The sequence below is a fragment of the Aphelocoma coerulescens genome, chromosome 1A (assembly GCF_041296385.1).
Source record: "Aphelocoma coerulescens isolate FSJ_1873_10779 chromosome 1A, UR_Acoe_1.0, whole genome shotgun sequence".
NCBI lineage: Eukaryota > Metazoa > Chordata > Aves > Passeriformes > Corvidae > Aphelocoma > Aphelocoma coerulescens.
In genome coordinates this window covers 52,849,494-52,864,687 of record NC_091014.1, presented here as the reverse complement: position 1 = coordinate 52,864,687, position 15,194 = coordinate 52,849,494, and the positions used below count along the sequence as shown (strand labels likewise).

Genomic DNA, 15,194 nt, shown 5'->3' with positions numbered 1-15,194 from the left:
GAGAAGCTGAGGTTGTGCATTTTTTTGAGATGCATGAAAATGAGCATGTAGGCATAAGATGACCACAGTTAAATCTAAAAAACAAACAAAAATAATTGCAGCAAAAATATATTCAAGAATATGTCCAGGAAAACATTCTGTGTTCTTCCATAGGTGGGTATAAAGGGAGATGAGTATGCATGTGTGTGTATATATACATATATATATATATATATATATATATATGTAGATATATGTATATATCTCTACACACACTTCTGTATTTAATTGTAGAATAACTCAAGTCAGAATGAGCCTCACAGTTAACAGGTTCCCCCTGTGCTCAAAGCTGGGCTAACTCCAGCATCAGATCAGGTTGCTTAGGGCACTAATAAATGAGGCTGACTCCTTAAAGTGCAGCTGAAACACTGGAAGTGAATTCTAGCTCTCCATAGTATTTTTCCATTTAATAAAGGAGAGGTGTTTTCCTTAAAATAGTATGACATTGCTTATTGCAATTATTGTTTTAAAAAGCAAATGCCTTTAATGCAAAGAGAATTTCCAGGCCTCACAGTTGAAAGACAGCTGGTATCCCCATGTTCCACCCCATTGCAGCTTCTGCAATTCGCTGGACTGTGGCAGTTAGAAAGCTGACTGGAATGCAGTGGAATATGGGAAATTTGCAGTATAATATTGCAGAATTGTGAGGCCAGATTGCATTAAAACAGTTTCTGTGTTTTCTGTCATTTCTACGTTTACAGGGTGAAATAAATGTGGTGGGTTTGTTGGGTCTGTTTGGTTCTTTTTAAAGACTTTTACACCTAATAGGTATTGAGGATATAATTTAAAAGGTGTAAAATTTGATGCAAATACAACATATAAAATTTTCTTAAACCCCTTTGTCAAGGAAAAACATTCTGGATAGAACTTCCCCCTCCCACTGCACTCATGCAAGAATCCACTTGCAATACAAGTCAAATGTCAATTTTTGTTCTAGAATCATCACTATGTAATACATGAAAGAGGAAGAAAAGATTATGAAAGTGGAAAGTTAACAAACACTACCAAAATGCAATCTATGTTAAAGTAGGGTGTTAGCCAAAGAACTGATTAAATCTCTTGTATTAATTTAGATCATAATTAGGGAGTCTCACAATTTTAAAAATACATACTTCAGCTGCTGTTGGTTGTTGTTTCAACTTCAGTCTTGTTCTGGTGAGTATCTTGATTACTGTACTTCGTGTCTTTTGGGACTGGAGCAGTTGAAAGAGTACTTTCATCTAAGAGATCATTTGTTTAGTCAGTGTTATTAGAATTATAGTATTTAACTGTGGAAATCTGAATTGTTAAATATTGAGAAAAGCTACATATGCCCTGGAGAAGATCCCTTCCCTTAACAGGAGTCTGACAGCAGCATGCAGTCCATGGTTTGTTTCTGCCTGGAATCTTGTGACTGGTTAGACTCTGCAACCTCTGTGCTTCTGCCTGATCTCCCAGAATCTCTGACACTCAGTCTGCCCCTAGTGGTTTAGAAATAGTCACTTTATGAGTTGACTTGGTGTGTATTTGAACAGACATTCTAGCTTTATCTGAGGGAATTAATGCTCAACCTCAGGAGGCAAACTTCTGTTCAATGTCCAGATGCTGTAAAACCCATCAGTTTTTAGCAGTCAAAGTTCAGTTTGCCTTGCCCCTTCCCCTTTTTTTTTAACATGTTCTCTGCAAACATTTGGCTGTTTGTCTAAATCTACCAGGTTTTGTGATTTCTGCCTTTGCACAGAAATATGTAACACAGCATCCAACTGGTTAAAACCAATTTCTGTCTTTTGCATGATGGAGAAGCAGACTGGGTGAGGATGTGCTGTAGGGATGGAAACTGAAGGGGAGCAAGGGAAAGGCTTGTGGGGGATTACAAGGAAGCCATGCACATGTAAGGCATCAGGGAGTAGGCAGGAATCAGGCATGTGACTAGTAAAATACCCTGAATGCCTTGAATTTCTCCATCTGATTTGTTTTGTATTCACAGGAGAGGTAACCCCGGGATTGTCACAGGTGGAATATGCTCTTCGCCGACACAAACTGATGGTGTTGATCCAGAAGGAAGCCCAAGGCTTGGATGGTTTGGACCACACAGTGATTCTGCTGTCCAACCCCACATACTACATGAGCAATGACATCCCCTATATTTTCCACCAGGACACTAATTTCCTGTACCTCTGTGGATTTCAGGAGCCTGACAGCATCCTGGTGCTGCAGAGCATTCCTGGCAAAGCGCTGCCATCTCACAAATCCATACTTTTTGTGCCCCGGAGAGATCCAAATCGAGAGCTGTGGGATGGGCCCAGATCAGGCCCAGATGGGGCAATTGCTCTCACAGGAGTAGATGAAGCTTACACCATTGGGGAGTTCAGGCACTTGGTGGCCAAGCTGAAAGGTAACAAAAAATAGAGGGGCAATGAGATGAGGTGTGGTCTGCAGAGTCTGAATGGTACAGGTTTGGGAGGTGGTCTGTAACGTCACTTCAAGACTAAAATTAACTTGGGGAGGGGCAGGGAGTATGGCTGTGACAAAGGCACTTGGAAGTTCATGTTAGCTTGTTGAGGACCACCAATGGATAGGTAGTTTTGAAGATTTCTGACTTTCTTGTGTATCCATGTGAATGCCAGCTGCACATCTATGAAATATTAAGGAACAGGATAGGAAAGACTGGGTTACTGTTTTAGTCATATCTGTTTGCTGACAGTGCCAGAACCAGATGAAGTATAGGAAACTTGAAGGCTTTTTATTCATAATAGACTTGGAAAATAATCCACACAGGGAGCTTGTGGACATTTAGCTAGATGATGACTTGCCCTTGAAATACAAACACTGCTGTCCTTTAGAAATATTCTTCTGCATCTAACATCACCATGTAGCCTCAGTACTTATAACCCAGGGGGAACTTAAATGCATTATAAAATGAAGCTGAAGAAGGCTCGTGACAGTATGATAAGGGTAAGTGTGACCCTGGAGGGGTCACACAACTAGAGAGAGAATTCTTGAGTATTAAATACTATCTTGGAATCTAGTTACTTTGTTTCAAAAAAGGATGTCTTGAAAATAGATAAGTCACAGGGCAAAAGATGATCAAAAAAAGCATGAAATGTGTATGAGATATGCGTTGAACAAACCCACTCAGCCTGAAAATGAGAAAACAAGGCAGGGTATGAGATGTGTATAGGTGGGGAAAGCACAGAGAGGATGACTGTGAATGATTAATTGCTGGTTTTCTTAATTTAAAAACAAAGGGAACACTGAAGTTATCACATGGCAGGGTTTGGCACATTTTAAGTTGTAGATCATTCATGGAAGATTTGGAATATCAAAATGGAATCAGAAGTTTGTAATTCTGTGGGGAAGAGGTCCATGAAAAACAGTAAAGCAGCTAAGGGAAATACTCTTTAATAAATGACCAGTTTCTTAGACACTTTTTGTAAGCACCTGCTAATGGTTACTGTGCCAAAGAAGGAGTGGACATCAGCAGTGACTCACTACGGCTTTTCTACTCATTTGCATTTAAAATGTTCCTATGAGGAGAATGTTGGTGCTAACGGATGTTGTGAATAAATTTCCACTATGGGTAAAATGTGTTTGTTCTCAGTAAGCTCATCTTTGAATGATTGAAATAAACAGTTGTTCCCCCAAGTGTTCTGGGGCATTGTTGATAATAATCCTGATGCCATGCAAAAAGGTAAATTGCCTTCCATCGTCAGTGTGGGCAGGCTGAATGGGAGAGCAATTCAGAAGGTGCTGCTGGCTACTTAGCTTACACAAGTGTAACTTTGACACGTGAACTCTGAATGGATTCGAGCCAGACACATATATTCAGTGATGGTTGTAAACCCCATTATTTGCCCAGAAGTGGGGATTTGTCAAATCTACATGCTATGAATTGGTAGTCTTCCAAACTTAGAAGAGATTGCTTGTGTTCTGTGACAGTGAAAGTGTCTTTATAGTCTGTCAATGTAGACTCAGAGAAAATTATTTTTCTCAAATACAGCAACAGATCTCGTTTAGGAGGAGTGAGTTAGTTTAGTATGGGGAGGACATTTCTGTATTTATTTTTGTCTGTGTCAGCTTTTGTTTTGTATTCCAGGTGAGTCAAACATGGTTTGGTATGACTTGAGAAAACCAGTGCATACAGAGCTGCACTCTGACTACATGCAGCCCCTGGCTGAGGTAAAAGCTCGGAGCAAAAACCGCATCCAGGGCATTCGACATCTTGTGCAAAACCTTCGGCTGATCAAATCCCCTGCAGAGATTGAGAGAATGAAGATAGCTGGCCGGGTGACAGCAGAGGTAATGAGGTTGTGTGTTCTCCAAATGAACCAGTGCATTCCATTGATGAGGTAACATGGGTTGGAAGGAGAGCTTTTGTCTAATCTGTTACTGAACTGCTCTGTCTCACCACTGGCTGGGCTTGGCTCCCTCCGCAGGACAAGGAGAAATGGGAAGACTGCTTTGAATACCAGATTCTCTCAATTAGCGTGACTCCACTGAAGACAAGCCAGCAGCTGATAGACTTTGTTTAGAAGCAGTATCTGTTCAGGGCTAGCCTTTTCACTGTCTTCCCAGCTTCCTCTCGGCTTTCCAAAATAATTTTCTTTCCTATCTACTCTGTTTATTTTGAAGTAACAGGATTTTTTGAAGAAGTTTCCTATGTATATGTCTGCATTCCCCCTTCTCCCTGAAGTACCTTTTGAATTCATTGACCACTTTTAAACAAATCTGACAGATACCTTAAATACAATTATGTTTTTGTAACTATTATTAAAATAGATAGCCAAGTAGAAAAGAGAGGCACAGGTTGTCCTTCTCTGAAGGAAAAGCTGCATAAGGCAATCCTATTGTACCTGAGAGAATCTGTAGGTGAGACAACTTCTAAAATGCCAAACTATGGAATCAGCCTCAATCATCTTTTTCTTTTTTTTTCAAAAGCTAATCATCCCCTAAATACAGTTTCATAGGGAATAGAGCTTAACTGGTTCTAGTCTTGGCAGCACTTTCACCAAAGAAGTTGGTGAAATCCTCTGGTTCTGGGCCAGCTGATTTTGGGCCTTCCTCAAAAGATAACAGGTGGAAAAAAGGCACTTCCCTCAAGTTCAGGCTCTCTTGCTAACTGGATGTCCCTTCTTTTTCATAGGCTTTCACAGAGACAATGTTTGCCAGTAAATCCCCTGTGGATGAAGCCTTTCTGTATGCAAAGGTGAGTATTTTGTAGCTGGAAGTGAGATAGAAGGGCTGGATGTTGGTTATCCTTCCAGGAAACCACAAATGTCAGATCTCTTTATGTGTCTCCCACTGTAGCACATTTCTTCACCCAACTCTTGTGGTTCCTTGCACACGTAGAAGAGTCAGTGTGGGGAATTCTTCAGCTGTACTTCCTGTACCTTTATTTAAGGAGTGTAGCAGTTATCTAAGTTTCTATCTGTTGATATCTTTTTGTACTATATTGAAATGCAAAACCTGCTAAACAATCAGAGATAAAGTTATTACATGATCCTATAATATAGGTCTGTTGTACAAAATTTAAGTAGTTATAACACCTGTTTGTAAAGCCTGCTTCTCTTGCCTCTAGTCTATTACTACATCAGATTACCACAGCCATCTTGAAGCAGTTTAGATGCCTCTCAGTAACAAAATAAGGACTAATTGGCCTGCACATTTAGTAAGGAACTTTGTAAGGAATTGCAGTGAGAATGCCTGTTCAAGAAACAGCAGGATTTGACCCTCTGTTATGACATGAATGGGCCTGTGCTGACATGGCACGGAGTTGTAAAAACTACTTTAATTAAAGTGTATTTTACAGATCAGTTTTTCAGTCTGGACCAGGATCATAAAACCTTTGCTCTATATAGGCATCCTGGGGTGTTCAGGCCCATGTGATTTTGGTAATCATAGAAAAGACATGCTATTAATATATTGAGGGTCTTTATAGATGTAAGTTTATTAATTTTCACGCTTTCATCAGCTTCATCATTCAAGACAGGTAAAGATCTTGAGGCTTATGGTGCTTTTTTCTTCTATCCCCTCAGACATCGAGGTAGTGCATGCTTTCAAACCTTCTTAGTCCAACAGTCATGAAAGTAGGTACTGCTGTAAATATGGTGGTACTTTGCAATCTTAAAAGATAGCAACAAACCATGACTATTGTCATGCTGACATATAGGATCTTCGAAAATTCACGAAGTCATATGGCAAATAAGAGTATTACTTTATATAAGAACAAATCCTCACCTGGATGTATGACAACGTAGTGAGAGTTTGAGACAGTACTGAGCAGTTCATACCAGAAAGAGCTTCCCTGAGCCCCGGTACAGGCTTGAAAAACTTTGAAAAAGTGGATTGTTCTGTATTTTTTTTTTCCAGAGTTCTTGGAACATTCAAGATTGCTTTCATTTAGTCAGCTCACTTTCCAGTTTCACTTTGTGCTGTACAAATTAAGAAAACAGTTGTAGGACATGAATTATTATGTTCTAGGGCAGTTAATCGCCTGAATCAGCACTAATGGTTTCCTCTTCTCTGAATTGTTACTCTAGTTTGAATTCGAGTGCCGGGCTCGTGGTGCTGACATCTTGGCATATCCCCCTGTTGTTGCTGGTGGCAACAGATCAAACACTTTGCACTATGTGAAGAATAATCAGCTCATCAAGGTAACCTGTGTGCTGTCCAGTAACTTGAAATGCAGTGCTGTGACACAAATACATGTTCCCTAGCTGCTGTTTGTTTTGACTGAACAGATCAAAGCACTTAAATACATATTTTTTTATGTGGGCAAGGGAAAAGAATCCTGCCCTGGTTAATTTTATTGTCAGTGGCAGATTCGGCTTGTCTTTCTTTCCTCTCAGTGCTTGCTGCAGTATTTTCTGAACAGTGCAAGGACTTGCAAACAAGGTTACAGATAACTTAGTGAACATGTCTGCTCTCACAGCAGCTTGTGGTGCTGGGGGCCTCACAGAAAAGAGGAGCCACTGTTGCAGGCAGAGCAAAGGCCTGGGCAGGGTGGATCTTCTGCTGTCAGTTGCATTGCTTGGCCTTGCTTTGCAACATAAGGGGCAGAGTGCATTCCCTGAAAAGCATTTTGGTTCCATGTAGCCCAGCAAAGCAGGAAAGGGGAACAAATAGGGAAAGGATCAGCGTTAAATGTCAAGAGGTGGAAGAGTAACATGTTTTGTCTTATTTTGAAGTTTCTCATTGAATTGAACCCTCTCCAGCTTTCCTGACAATAGGCCTTTAAATTCAGATAAGTATTTTCAGGGGCAGTATTCCCTCACTGCTCTGCTCACTCTTTACTTTTCAGAGGAGAATATTTTTCCTCTGTCTTAGCACAGGATGAAACTTTCCCACTAGCATTGTCTTTTCTTGAAGCTGGCATGCTAGCAGACCTTGAAATGATCTGCAGAGACAAATATACAAAAGATATGACAGGCTGCTTTTGGCAGAAAGAAGCCTCCTTTGTTGTTCTGTCATCCAAGGTCAGGCATGCTGATGTAACTCCAGTTGCTTCTGTTAAAGTTGTTCAGTTAAATGACTGTCACTTGTTTTTTCCAAAACGATTAAGTAGGAGGTTAAACCCATAAACTTAACTCTTCCTTTGTGTGCTGCTTCCTACAGATTTTGTTTCCAAATAGGCTAACAAAGTGTCTAATTTGGGTGGTATCTGAATGTTTCATTCAGTCTTTTACTTAGAGGGCTTCGCTTTAAAAAAAGAGGACAAGCACAGCATAAGGCATTTACTGGACAATCAAACCACAGGCTGAATTCTCTTAGTCAATAAATTGTTACTTAGCTTGTTTAATTGCTTGGAATATGGCAGGTATTGTAATTTCATATTTGCCTTAAAGAACTGAACCAGCTATTCTGAAAAAGTTAAAAAGTACAATTTAAATGGATAGTTAATGGCCTGTCTATTCAGTGGGATAGTGAGATCTGCTCACTGCTGGTTTATCTGCTGTGTATCTGTTTGTGTCACGTAACTGTACCCAGTCATAGCAGCTAACACTGGAAGTAGTGTTAGTGAAATTCTGCTGCTTTATTCTTTCCCTTGACATGCTGCAATTATGGCTTGTCATTCCACACCATGTCTGCTGGCACAGTCGTGGATCTGTGGAATGAATCTCTACATGCAGTGTAAATTTGTAGAGAATTTAATCCAAACTTTTTGAACATCTTCCTTCTCTATTTGTTGTTAGTCCCTTTAAGGAGGGAAAGCAAGACAGTGGTTTTGTTCCTGGCCCTTTGTGTTTCTTCTGTGTGACTTTTCGGGGATGTGTAGTCAGTGATTTAATTGATATGGAGCAGTTTTGCTGAAGTGAATTGGAGATTCACGTCTCCAAAGTTTTTTCTCCATTACCAGATAGATGCAGAAAGGTATGTTAGAGCAATCAAGAAAGTCTGAGAAGAGAGTGGGAGGGCGGTACGAGCTATTCAACACTGCATTTACAGCAGTGATACACTGTCAGATTTTGTGATACACAGTGGTTTTGCTGGGTCCTCATATCCTATGACAAGGGTAAATTTGTAGCTGTTAGTGATCCTGTGGGGAGCTCAGAAATCCTATGGTTTTGTTGCAAACCCCCTCTGTTTCAGTCACTATAGCTGAGAACTTCTGGTGAAAGGAGTTGTAGGCATAATTTGCTGGAGTAAGCGATCCAGGTGTGAATTGGACTCGTGTCTCAGAGAGCAGAATAGTTCAAGGTGAATGCCTTTTTTTAACTCCAAAATCTTCACCTTAGAAGTTCAAACACTAGATAAGCATAACAGTTAGAGACTAGCTTGTGGAGCAACAATCCAACTGGAATAGCCTATTTATAAACAGTAGTACCTGGGATATTACTCTGCAAAAGGAATTCACATTTCTGCAGCTGTGTTGTAAAACAGAAGCATAATCTCCTTTCCTGCTCTCAGACAGAAAAATCAATTAATAGCTGGACTGACCCACAGAGCATTCTTTCCTGTTATTCTCCAGGATGGTGAACTGGTCTTGCTAGATGGTGGATGTGAATTTTCCTGCTATGTGAGTGACATCACACGTACCTGGCCTGTCAATGGAAGGTATGCTGCAATAAGTTTTTTTGAAGAATTTTGATAAGTTCTTAAGTAATTGATGGATTGAGTGTGCGTTTAATCATAGTTTTACCATGTCCCATTCTGTGGTGCTTCAGAGTAATCAAATTATATAAAGTAATCGTTCAGCTGTATTCCCCACTGCCTCATTAATTACTGCATGAATATGTGTGATTATTGATATTTTCAGCTATTACAGCTTGCTTAAAGTGCAGAGGGGGCTTTTGTACATTCAGCTGTGGCTGAATGTACAAAACATTCAGCAGTTGTGTGTAAGAAAACAGGAGTTTCAGTTGATGGGTACATAGCTCTGCCAGTTTCGAATTTGCTGGTGTGATGTCGCTGTGTTTTTGTTTGATTCCTGTATGTTTTGGCTCAAGTACATTCTTTTTCCTGCAGTAGCTTTACCTTGCTTTGCTTTGGGGTTAGGTTCTCAGCTGAGAAACTACACACAGTGCATTGAAGGGCATGTTGCAGTGATCCTTTGTCTATCTAGCCTTTCATACAAGGAGACAGTTGCTTTGCTTTCTGATTTTCCCCTGCTCCATCCTTGAACTGAATCTGTCCCCAAAATAGGTTCTGGGGACAGAATCTCTTTTCTCCTGGAAACAGATTTAGTTGTGAGATACTCCTTTTTTCAATGGTCTTCAGGTTCACCAAACCCCAAGCAGAACTATATCAAGCTGTCCTGGATATCCAGAAGTCCTGCTTGAGCCTCTGCTCCCCTGGCATGAGTCTGGAAAATATCTATAGTCTCATGCTGAGCCTTATTGGACAGAAACTGAAAGACTTGGGTGTCCTGGAGAGCAGCATCACTGACAGCCATTTCTTCAAGGTACTTCAAGGTTTTTTACTCTAGTTTACCCCTATTTACTCTAGTTTACTCCTATTAATCCTGATTGTTTTATCCTTGGGTAGTGTTAGGGCTTTGTTTTATCCTTGGGTAGTGTTAGGGCTTTAGTTTGGGTCAGGAATATGCTTTCAGGATGTCTCTTCTAATTATTGACACACGCTGCTTTAATTCATGTTGTGGGCTGGTCTCAGCACAGGAATTAATTTCTCTGAGACAGGGCTAAACTCCAAGATGTAATTCAACCATTTGGTGCACAATTTGGTCTGAAGTAACCCCCAGTCTTATATGCACATAGAGTGAATATTTGTTCCTTGGCTCTTGTTGTTTCACTCTGCAGATCAATTCCCATTGCTGTGCACTACTTGCCAGTGCAGAAACAGCTTTAGAGCGTAGTCTGAAGGGAACTATAGGGACATGGGCACTAGCACAAGATTCTGGGTCCACAGTTGGCTGCAGGCAGTTATTCATACGTTTGTGATCTGTTTAACACCGCATAAATCTGCAGTGCCACCAAAAGGTGCAGCCTATTCTCAGTCATTCCACCTGCTGCCTCTTCTGCACCATTTTGTGTCAGTACTGGGATTCACAGAGCTACCTGCTGAACAAGACTGAGAAACTGGTCTGCAGTAGAGCTGAACCTGCAGATAAATAGGATTGGTTTGCAGTTAAGAGAAGTCTATCCGGTCACTCTCACTGCAAAGCTGCATGATTGCAGATGCCAGTACTGCAAAGATGGCGGAACCAGGTGACGGCACTACGGCTTTTGGCAGCCGGACAGGTTCCTGCCGGATTTAGTTGTGTGCGGTGCCGGTGCCATGGCAGCCCCGGCTGCCGCCGGGGGACGGACGGTGTCGTGCCGGATTCTCCCGGCAGGTGGCAGCACAGCCAGACGGGAGCAGCGCCTGCAGCTCAGTCCCTTGGGAATGAGGAGCGTGGGGCAGGGAGGAGTTCTCGCTGATTCCTGCTCTGGAGGGAGGGAGATTAGGATAGTGCGGGGGGAGGCAGTGTCCGTGCCTTGTAGAGATGGATTAAAATCATTCTGTAGCTACTGAGTGAAATCGGCACAGCATTCGCTCTGCTGTGCGTAGGAGACCACTTTCACAGCCCGGAGCAGCTATGTCCACTGCTGCCAGTTCTGAGGGTCTGCTGATGACAGTCATGCAGGGCTTGGATGTTTAAGGGATGGAAAGGGTTGGGGCAGCAAAGCTCAGCGAGTTGCAAATTGACATCTTGCCTGACATGCTGAGATGGTGATGGGTTTGCGCTGTTCTTTTCAGTGAGGGGGAAAGGCAATCTGCAGTGTGCTCATAACAGGCACCTGGTGCTGGTGGGTTTTAAGGGCCATCCAGTTCTAGTAAATGGAAGGCAGCCCCTTGTGACCTAGTCATGGCAGTAAGACTGCTAGTTAAGCACATAACCATTCTGTCTCTTTTTCCTATCTTTTGTATTGGAATAAGTTGGGCTGTGTTTAACTCCCTCTGTGACACTTGTTCTGTCTTTTCTTAGGCTGTTCGAAAGTACTGCCCTCATCACGTGGGCCATTACTTGGGCATGGATGTTCACGATACCCCAGATATATCCCGATCGCTCCCGTTCCAGCCAGGCATGGTGATAACCATTGAACCAGGTAAAAGCAGTCAGTGGTGGACAAAGACATGCAACACTGAGGGTAACAGTATTGCCTTTCAGTAGTTAGTTGGTCCTGCAGACCAAAACATTCAGGCCCTTTCTGGTGAAACTGGAAATTAGAGCAGTATTGGAAAGCCTTAAGTTATTCCTGTCCCAAAGTCATTACAGTATTGGAAAACCCTATTTCCTTCCCAAACACAGCCAAGGTAGCACATAGTGGGAATAAACTCAGGAAGCAGAGTAGTAGAGCTCAGACTGTGCAGCACAGGTGAACTGCAGTGCAGAAGAGCAGGGTCGGTTCACTTGTGCTGGGTTTTGTATTTCTGCCACCAGTCACTGGTAGTGTGTCTCAAGCATTACAGTCTGCAATTACAGGGATTCACAACTTAGCTTTGCAAATTAGGCATACTGTGATGAATCTTCCCTTCTGCTTGTCACTAGATTTGGAGCTGTCAGCCGGAAACTTATATTTAATGCTTGCCTCTTCTCTCTCTCTATTCAGAACATTGTTAAAATCATCATTGTGAATGCAATACTGAGAGCAAGAACTGTGAAAAGGCCTGGTGTAACTATGGAAGTTTTTATTAATGTGCTATTATCTGTAGGCACAGAGGGACACTTTTCTTTCTTTGCCCACCAACAGCCATGAGTGAGGGGAAAGAGAGTAACTTGCCATATTAAAAATTCTCAGGATCAAGCTCACATTATGTTGCTGAAAATCCAACCCTGCTCTCCTGGTGGTGCAGTAAGGGAAAGGTAGTGTTCTGGAGAGTGTTATGTGTTTTAATTCCCTTTCTTCTTTCAGGCATTTATATCCCTGAAGATGATGCGAGTGCTCCGGAGAGGTTTCGTGGCATTGGTGTGCGCATTGAGGATGATGTTGTGATAACAGAGGATGCACCTCTTATCTTGTCTGCTGACTGTCCCAAGGATATCTACCACATTGAGCAGATCTGTGGCCGCAGCTCATGATGCACCTTCTCTGCCTCTTTCATTCTCCCTGGGAGACGCAGCCCCGCAGGGATGCAGATCCCTGTAGATGGCTGTAGTTGTCAAGTGATGGAATACATGGACAGTTGATGGCTGTTTCCAGGATTGGGGCTGGGCAGGGGAATGCAAAAGGCTTGGGTACTGAGGGGTGAAAAAAAGACAAAGCAACCTTTTCTGTGTGCATTTTTCTTCTGATTGGTGCTGATGTTGAACTGTTGTATGACATGGGAGTGGATTCATCCCTCTGCTGTGTGGATCCATGTGTCCTGCTGGGGCCCCTGGGGGGTTGAATTTTGTCAGTGCCACCAGATGCATAGATACAACAGCTGAGACCAAGGCTCCGTTTTTTCCCCCTTAGTAGCAGTTTCACAAGAGTCAGATTTTAAAAATGAAGCTTTGGTAAATGCTGATTTGGGATAAGAAAGTGTCAGCTTAAATTTTTATAGAACCATGTAAGGGAGAGGGTTTGGTAATGAGGAAGATGGGTTTGGTGGAGAGATGGTTGTATCTGAAGCCAGTGGAGAATTCTTTTAGTATTTTAAGGATAAGGATATGTATAGGCCTTGTTCAGGCATATGCAAAATAGGCCTGCAGCAGGGAAAAACACCTTGTCTGGTCTTTCAGCTTGTTGGAGTGTTGGGAAATTTAAAAAAGGACAAACAGGGCTCAGAAGGTTAGACATACTTATTTGTGCTGTCTTCCACATTTGCTTCCTTTTGTCCCAAAGGTCCATTCCTTTTTCCTGCTCTGAGTCCCTCTCTACCCTAGGAAGCAGGGCCATGTTGATTATGCTGGATTCCAATGGTGAGCTGTTGGTTGTCACCCAGACGTGAGGTGTCCAGTTCTGGGACAGTCACAGCAGCTTTCTGGCTTATGCTTGCTGTGTGCTGTAAGTGCCAGCAACTTCAGTAGTGTTTTTGAAGAGTCTGCCCTATGGTGAGTGTCAAGTCTTTACATGGTTTTTATATGGAATTAATTGGAATTTAAAGTAATTCTTCTTTTCTGAACTCTGAGGGCATGATAAGAGCTGACTTTTGGGTTTTGCCAAGTGCTCTGGTAATATTTTTGAGGCAGCTGCAAATGTGATTTGGGCTAGGCTGGATGAGGAGTAAAGAGAAGAAGAGTTTTCTACCCTGAACATCAGCCTACCATCCAGGCCATTGAACGCTGTAGTAAATACACCTACTAGAGGCAAGCACAGCATCTGTGTATTTACTGAAAATATTTTGACAATCAGCTATTTAACATGTTTCATCAGAGCATCTCCTGTTAATTACACTTGCTGTTGCATCACCTTATTTCCTTTCTTATGGTAGCTTTCAGTGTTCTTCATCTGTTACTCTAAATTTTCTTTCTCTTCCTAGATTGTCTGTTTTTGACCCACTGTGTCACTGCTTCCTAATCCATTTTACTTTCTTATCAACATCACTGCCTCTTCCCCAGTTTGGCCTAATTCCTCACAGTGAATGTAGCCAGAAGCATGTGGGCAAGGTGGTCAGGGTTCTGGAGTTTGACCTCTGGCTCTGTTGCTGTGTAATCTCTAGCAAAAGTGCAGACTTTTTTTTCCTTTTTTTCCTTTTTTTTTTTTCTTTTTTTTTTCTCTTCTCTGTGTTTCATTTCACTTAGTGAAGGCCAAGTGGGCAGTGTCTTGCATCTCTCATTGCATTTAATGTGAGCTGGGTGCATGCACTGGGGTTTGAATTTTGGCACCTAAAAGGCAGCAAAGATAGACCATAATTTTATTTTCTAAACATGACAAAAATAAATGCTTTTACAGGGTTTAGTGTATCAAGTTTCACCTATTTAAGAGAATCTGCTAATCTCTTATGGCAGCACTTGTTAAATACTCCTGTGTTGCAGTGATAGCTACAGCCTAAAATGTTGGGACGGAGGCTTCCTAAGTATGAACACAGACCTGTTGAATACTTCTGATGTTGTTCTGATCTGTAATGCATTTGTTGTTCCAATTACACCTGTTAGAGCCATACCAACTGGGCTGAATCTTGGGGATTTTGGAACTATGTAAGCAGCTTAAAATAACATTAATCTGAGAGATAAATGTGTAGGCTGATCTGCACATCTGCCCATGCATCTAACAGAGTTAATAATTATACTTACTGTAAATAAGCCTTTAAAATGCATATATAAAAAATTATTTTTAAAATAAAACAATTTGTAGAAAGTAATTTCTCAGACCATTAAGTTGCATGCTGTTGAATAGATATGGACCTCCAAAAACAGCATTATTTTTCAGGGAGATTTATAAATTGTGTGTCACCTGTCTTGGACTCGAAATAGCAGTGTCAAATGTAGGCACACACTAATTCCTACTCTCAGGAAAATCCTGCAAGTTGTAAACACCGACAGATCTTAGGAATGCTGCGAATGAATGTTTCTGTCAGTAAAGAAGTGTTTGTGACTCTGCTGAGTGGAAAGTAATGGATCTGCTAGGGCTGCTGAGTGTGTCTTGATTTAGGCCATGTATATTCTATAATTCTTCCTTCTGTTCCATATTCTGTAATTCTTCCACTGTGTTCAGCCATTTTTTCAGCATAAACTGCTGCTGGTTTGAATCTCTTGTTCCATGTAAAGGGTGCATTTTGCAGAAGGTATTAAATCCTCATCCTGTGAATCTAAA

General features: G+C 41.6%; 1 protein-coding gene across 1 annotated transcript in view; it reads left to right on the top strand.

The window, feature by feature from the left end:
• Positions 1–15,194, top strand: part of XPNPEP3 (X-prolyl aminopeptidase 3) — a 17,784-nt gene extending 2,590 nt beyond the window's left edge. Inside the window, 8 exon segments of the mRNA XM_069002705.1 lie at positions 2,006–2,413; positions 4,115–4,317; positions 5,162–5,224; positions 6,558–6,671; positions 8,987–9,072; positions 9,736–9,919; positions 11,444–11,564; positions 12,372–15,194. Of these exon segments, the coding sequence (XP_068858806.1) occupies positions 2,006–2,413; positions 4,115–4,317; positions 5,162–5,224; positions 6,558–6,671; positions 8,987–9,072; positions 9,736–9,919; positions 11,444–11,564; positions 12,372–12,538 (1,346 nt within the window). The 3' untranslated portion in view covers positions 12,539–15,194.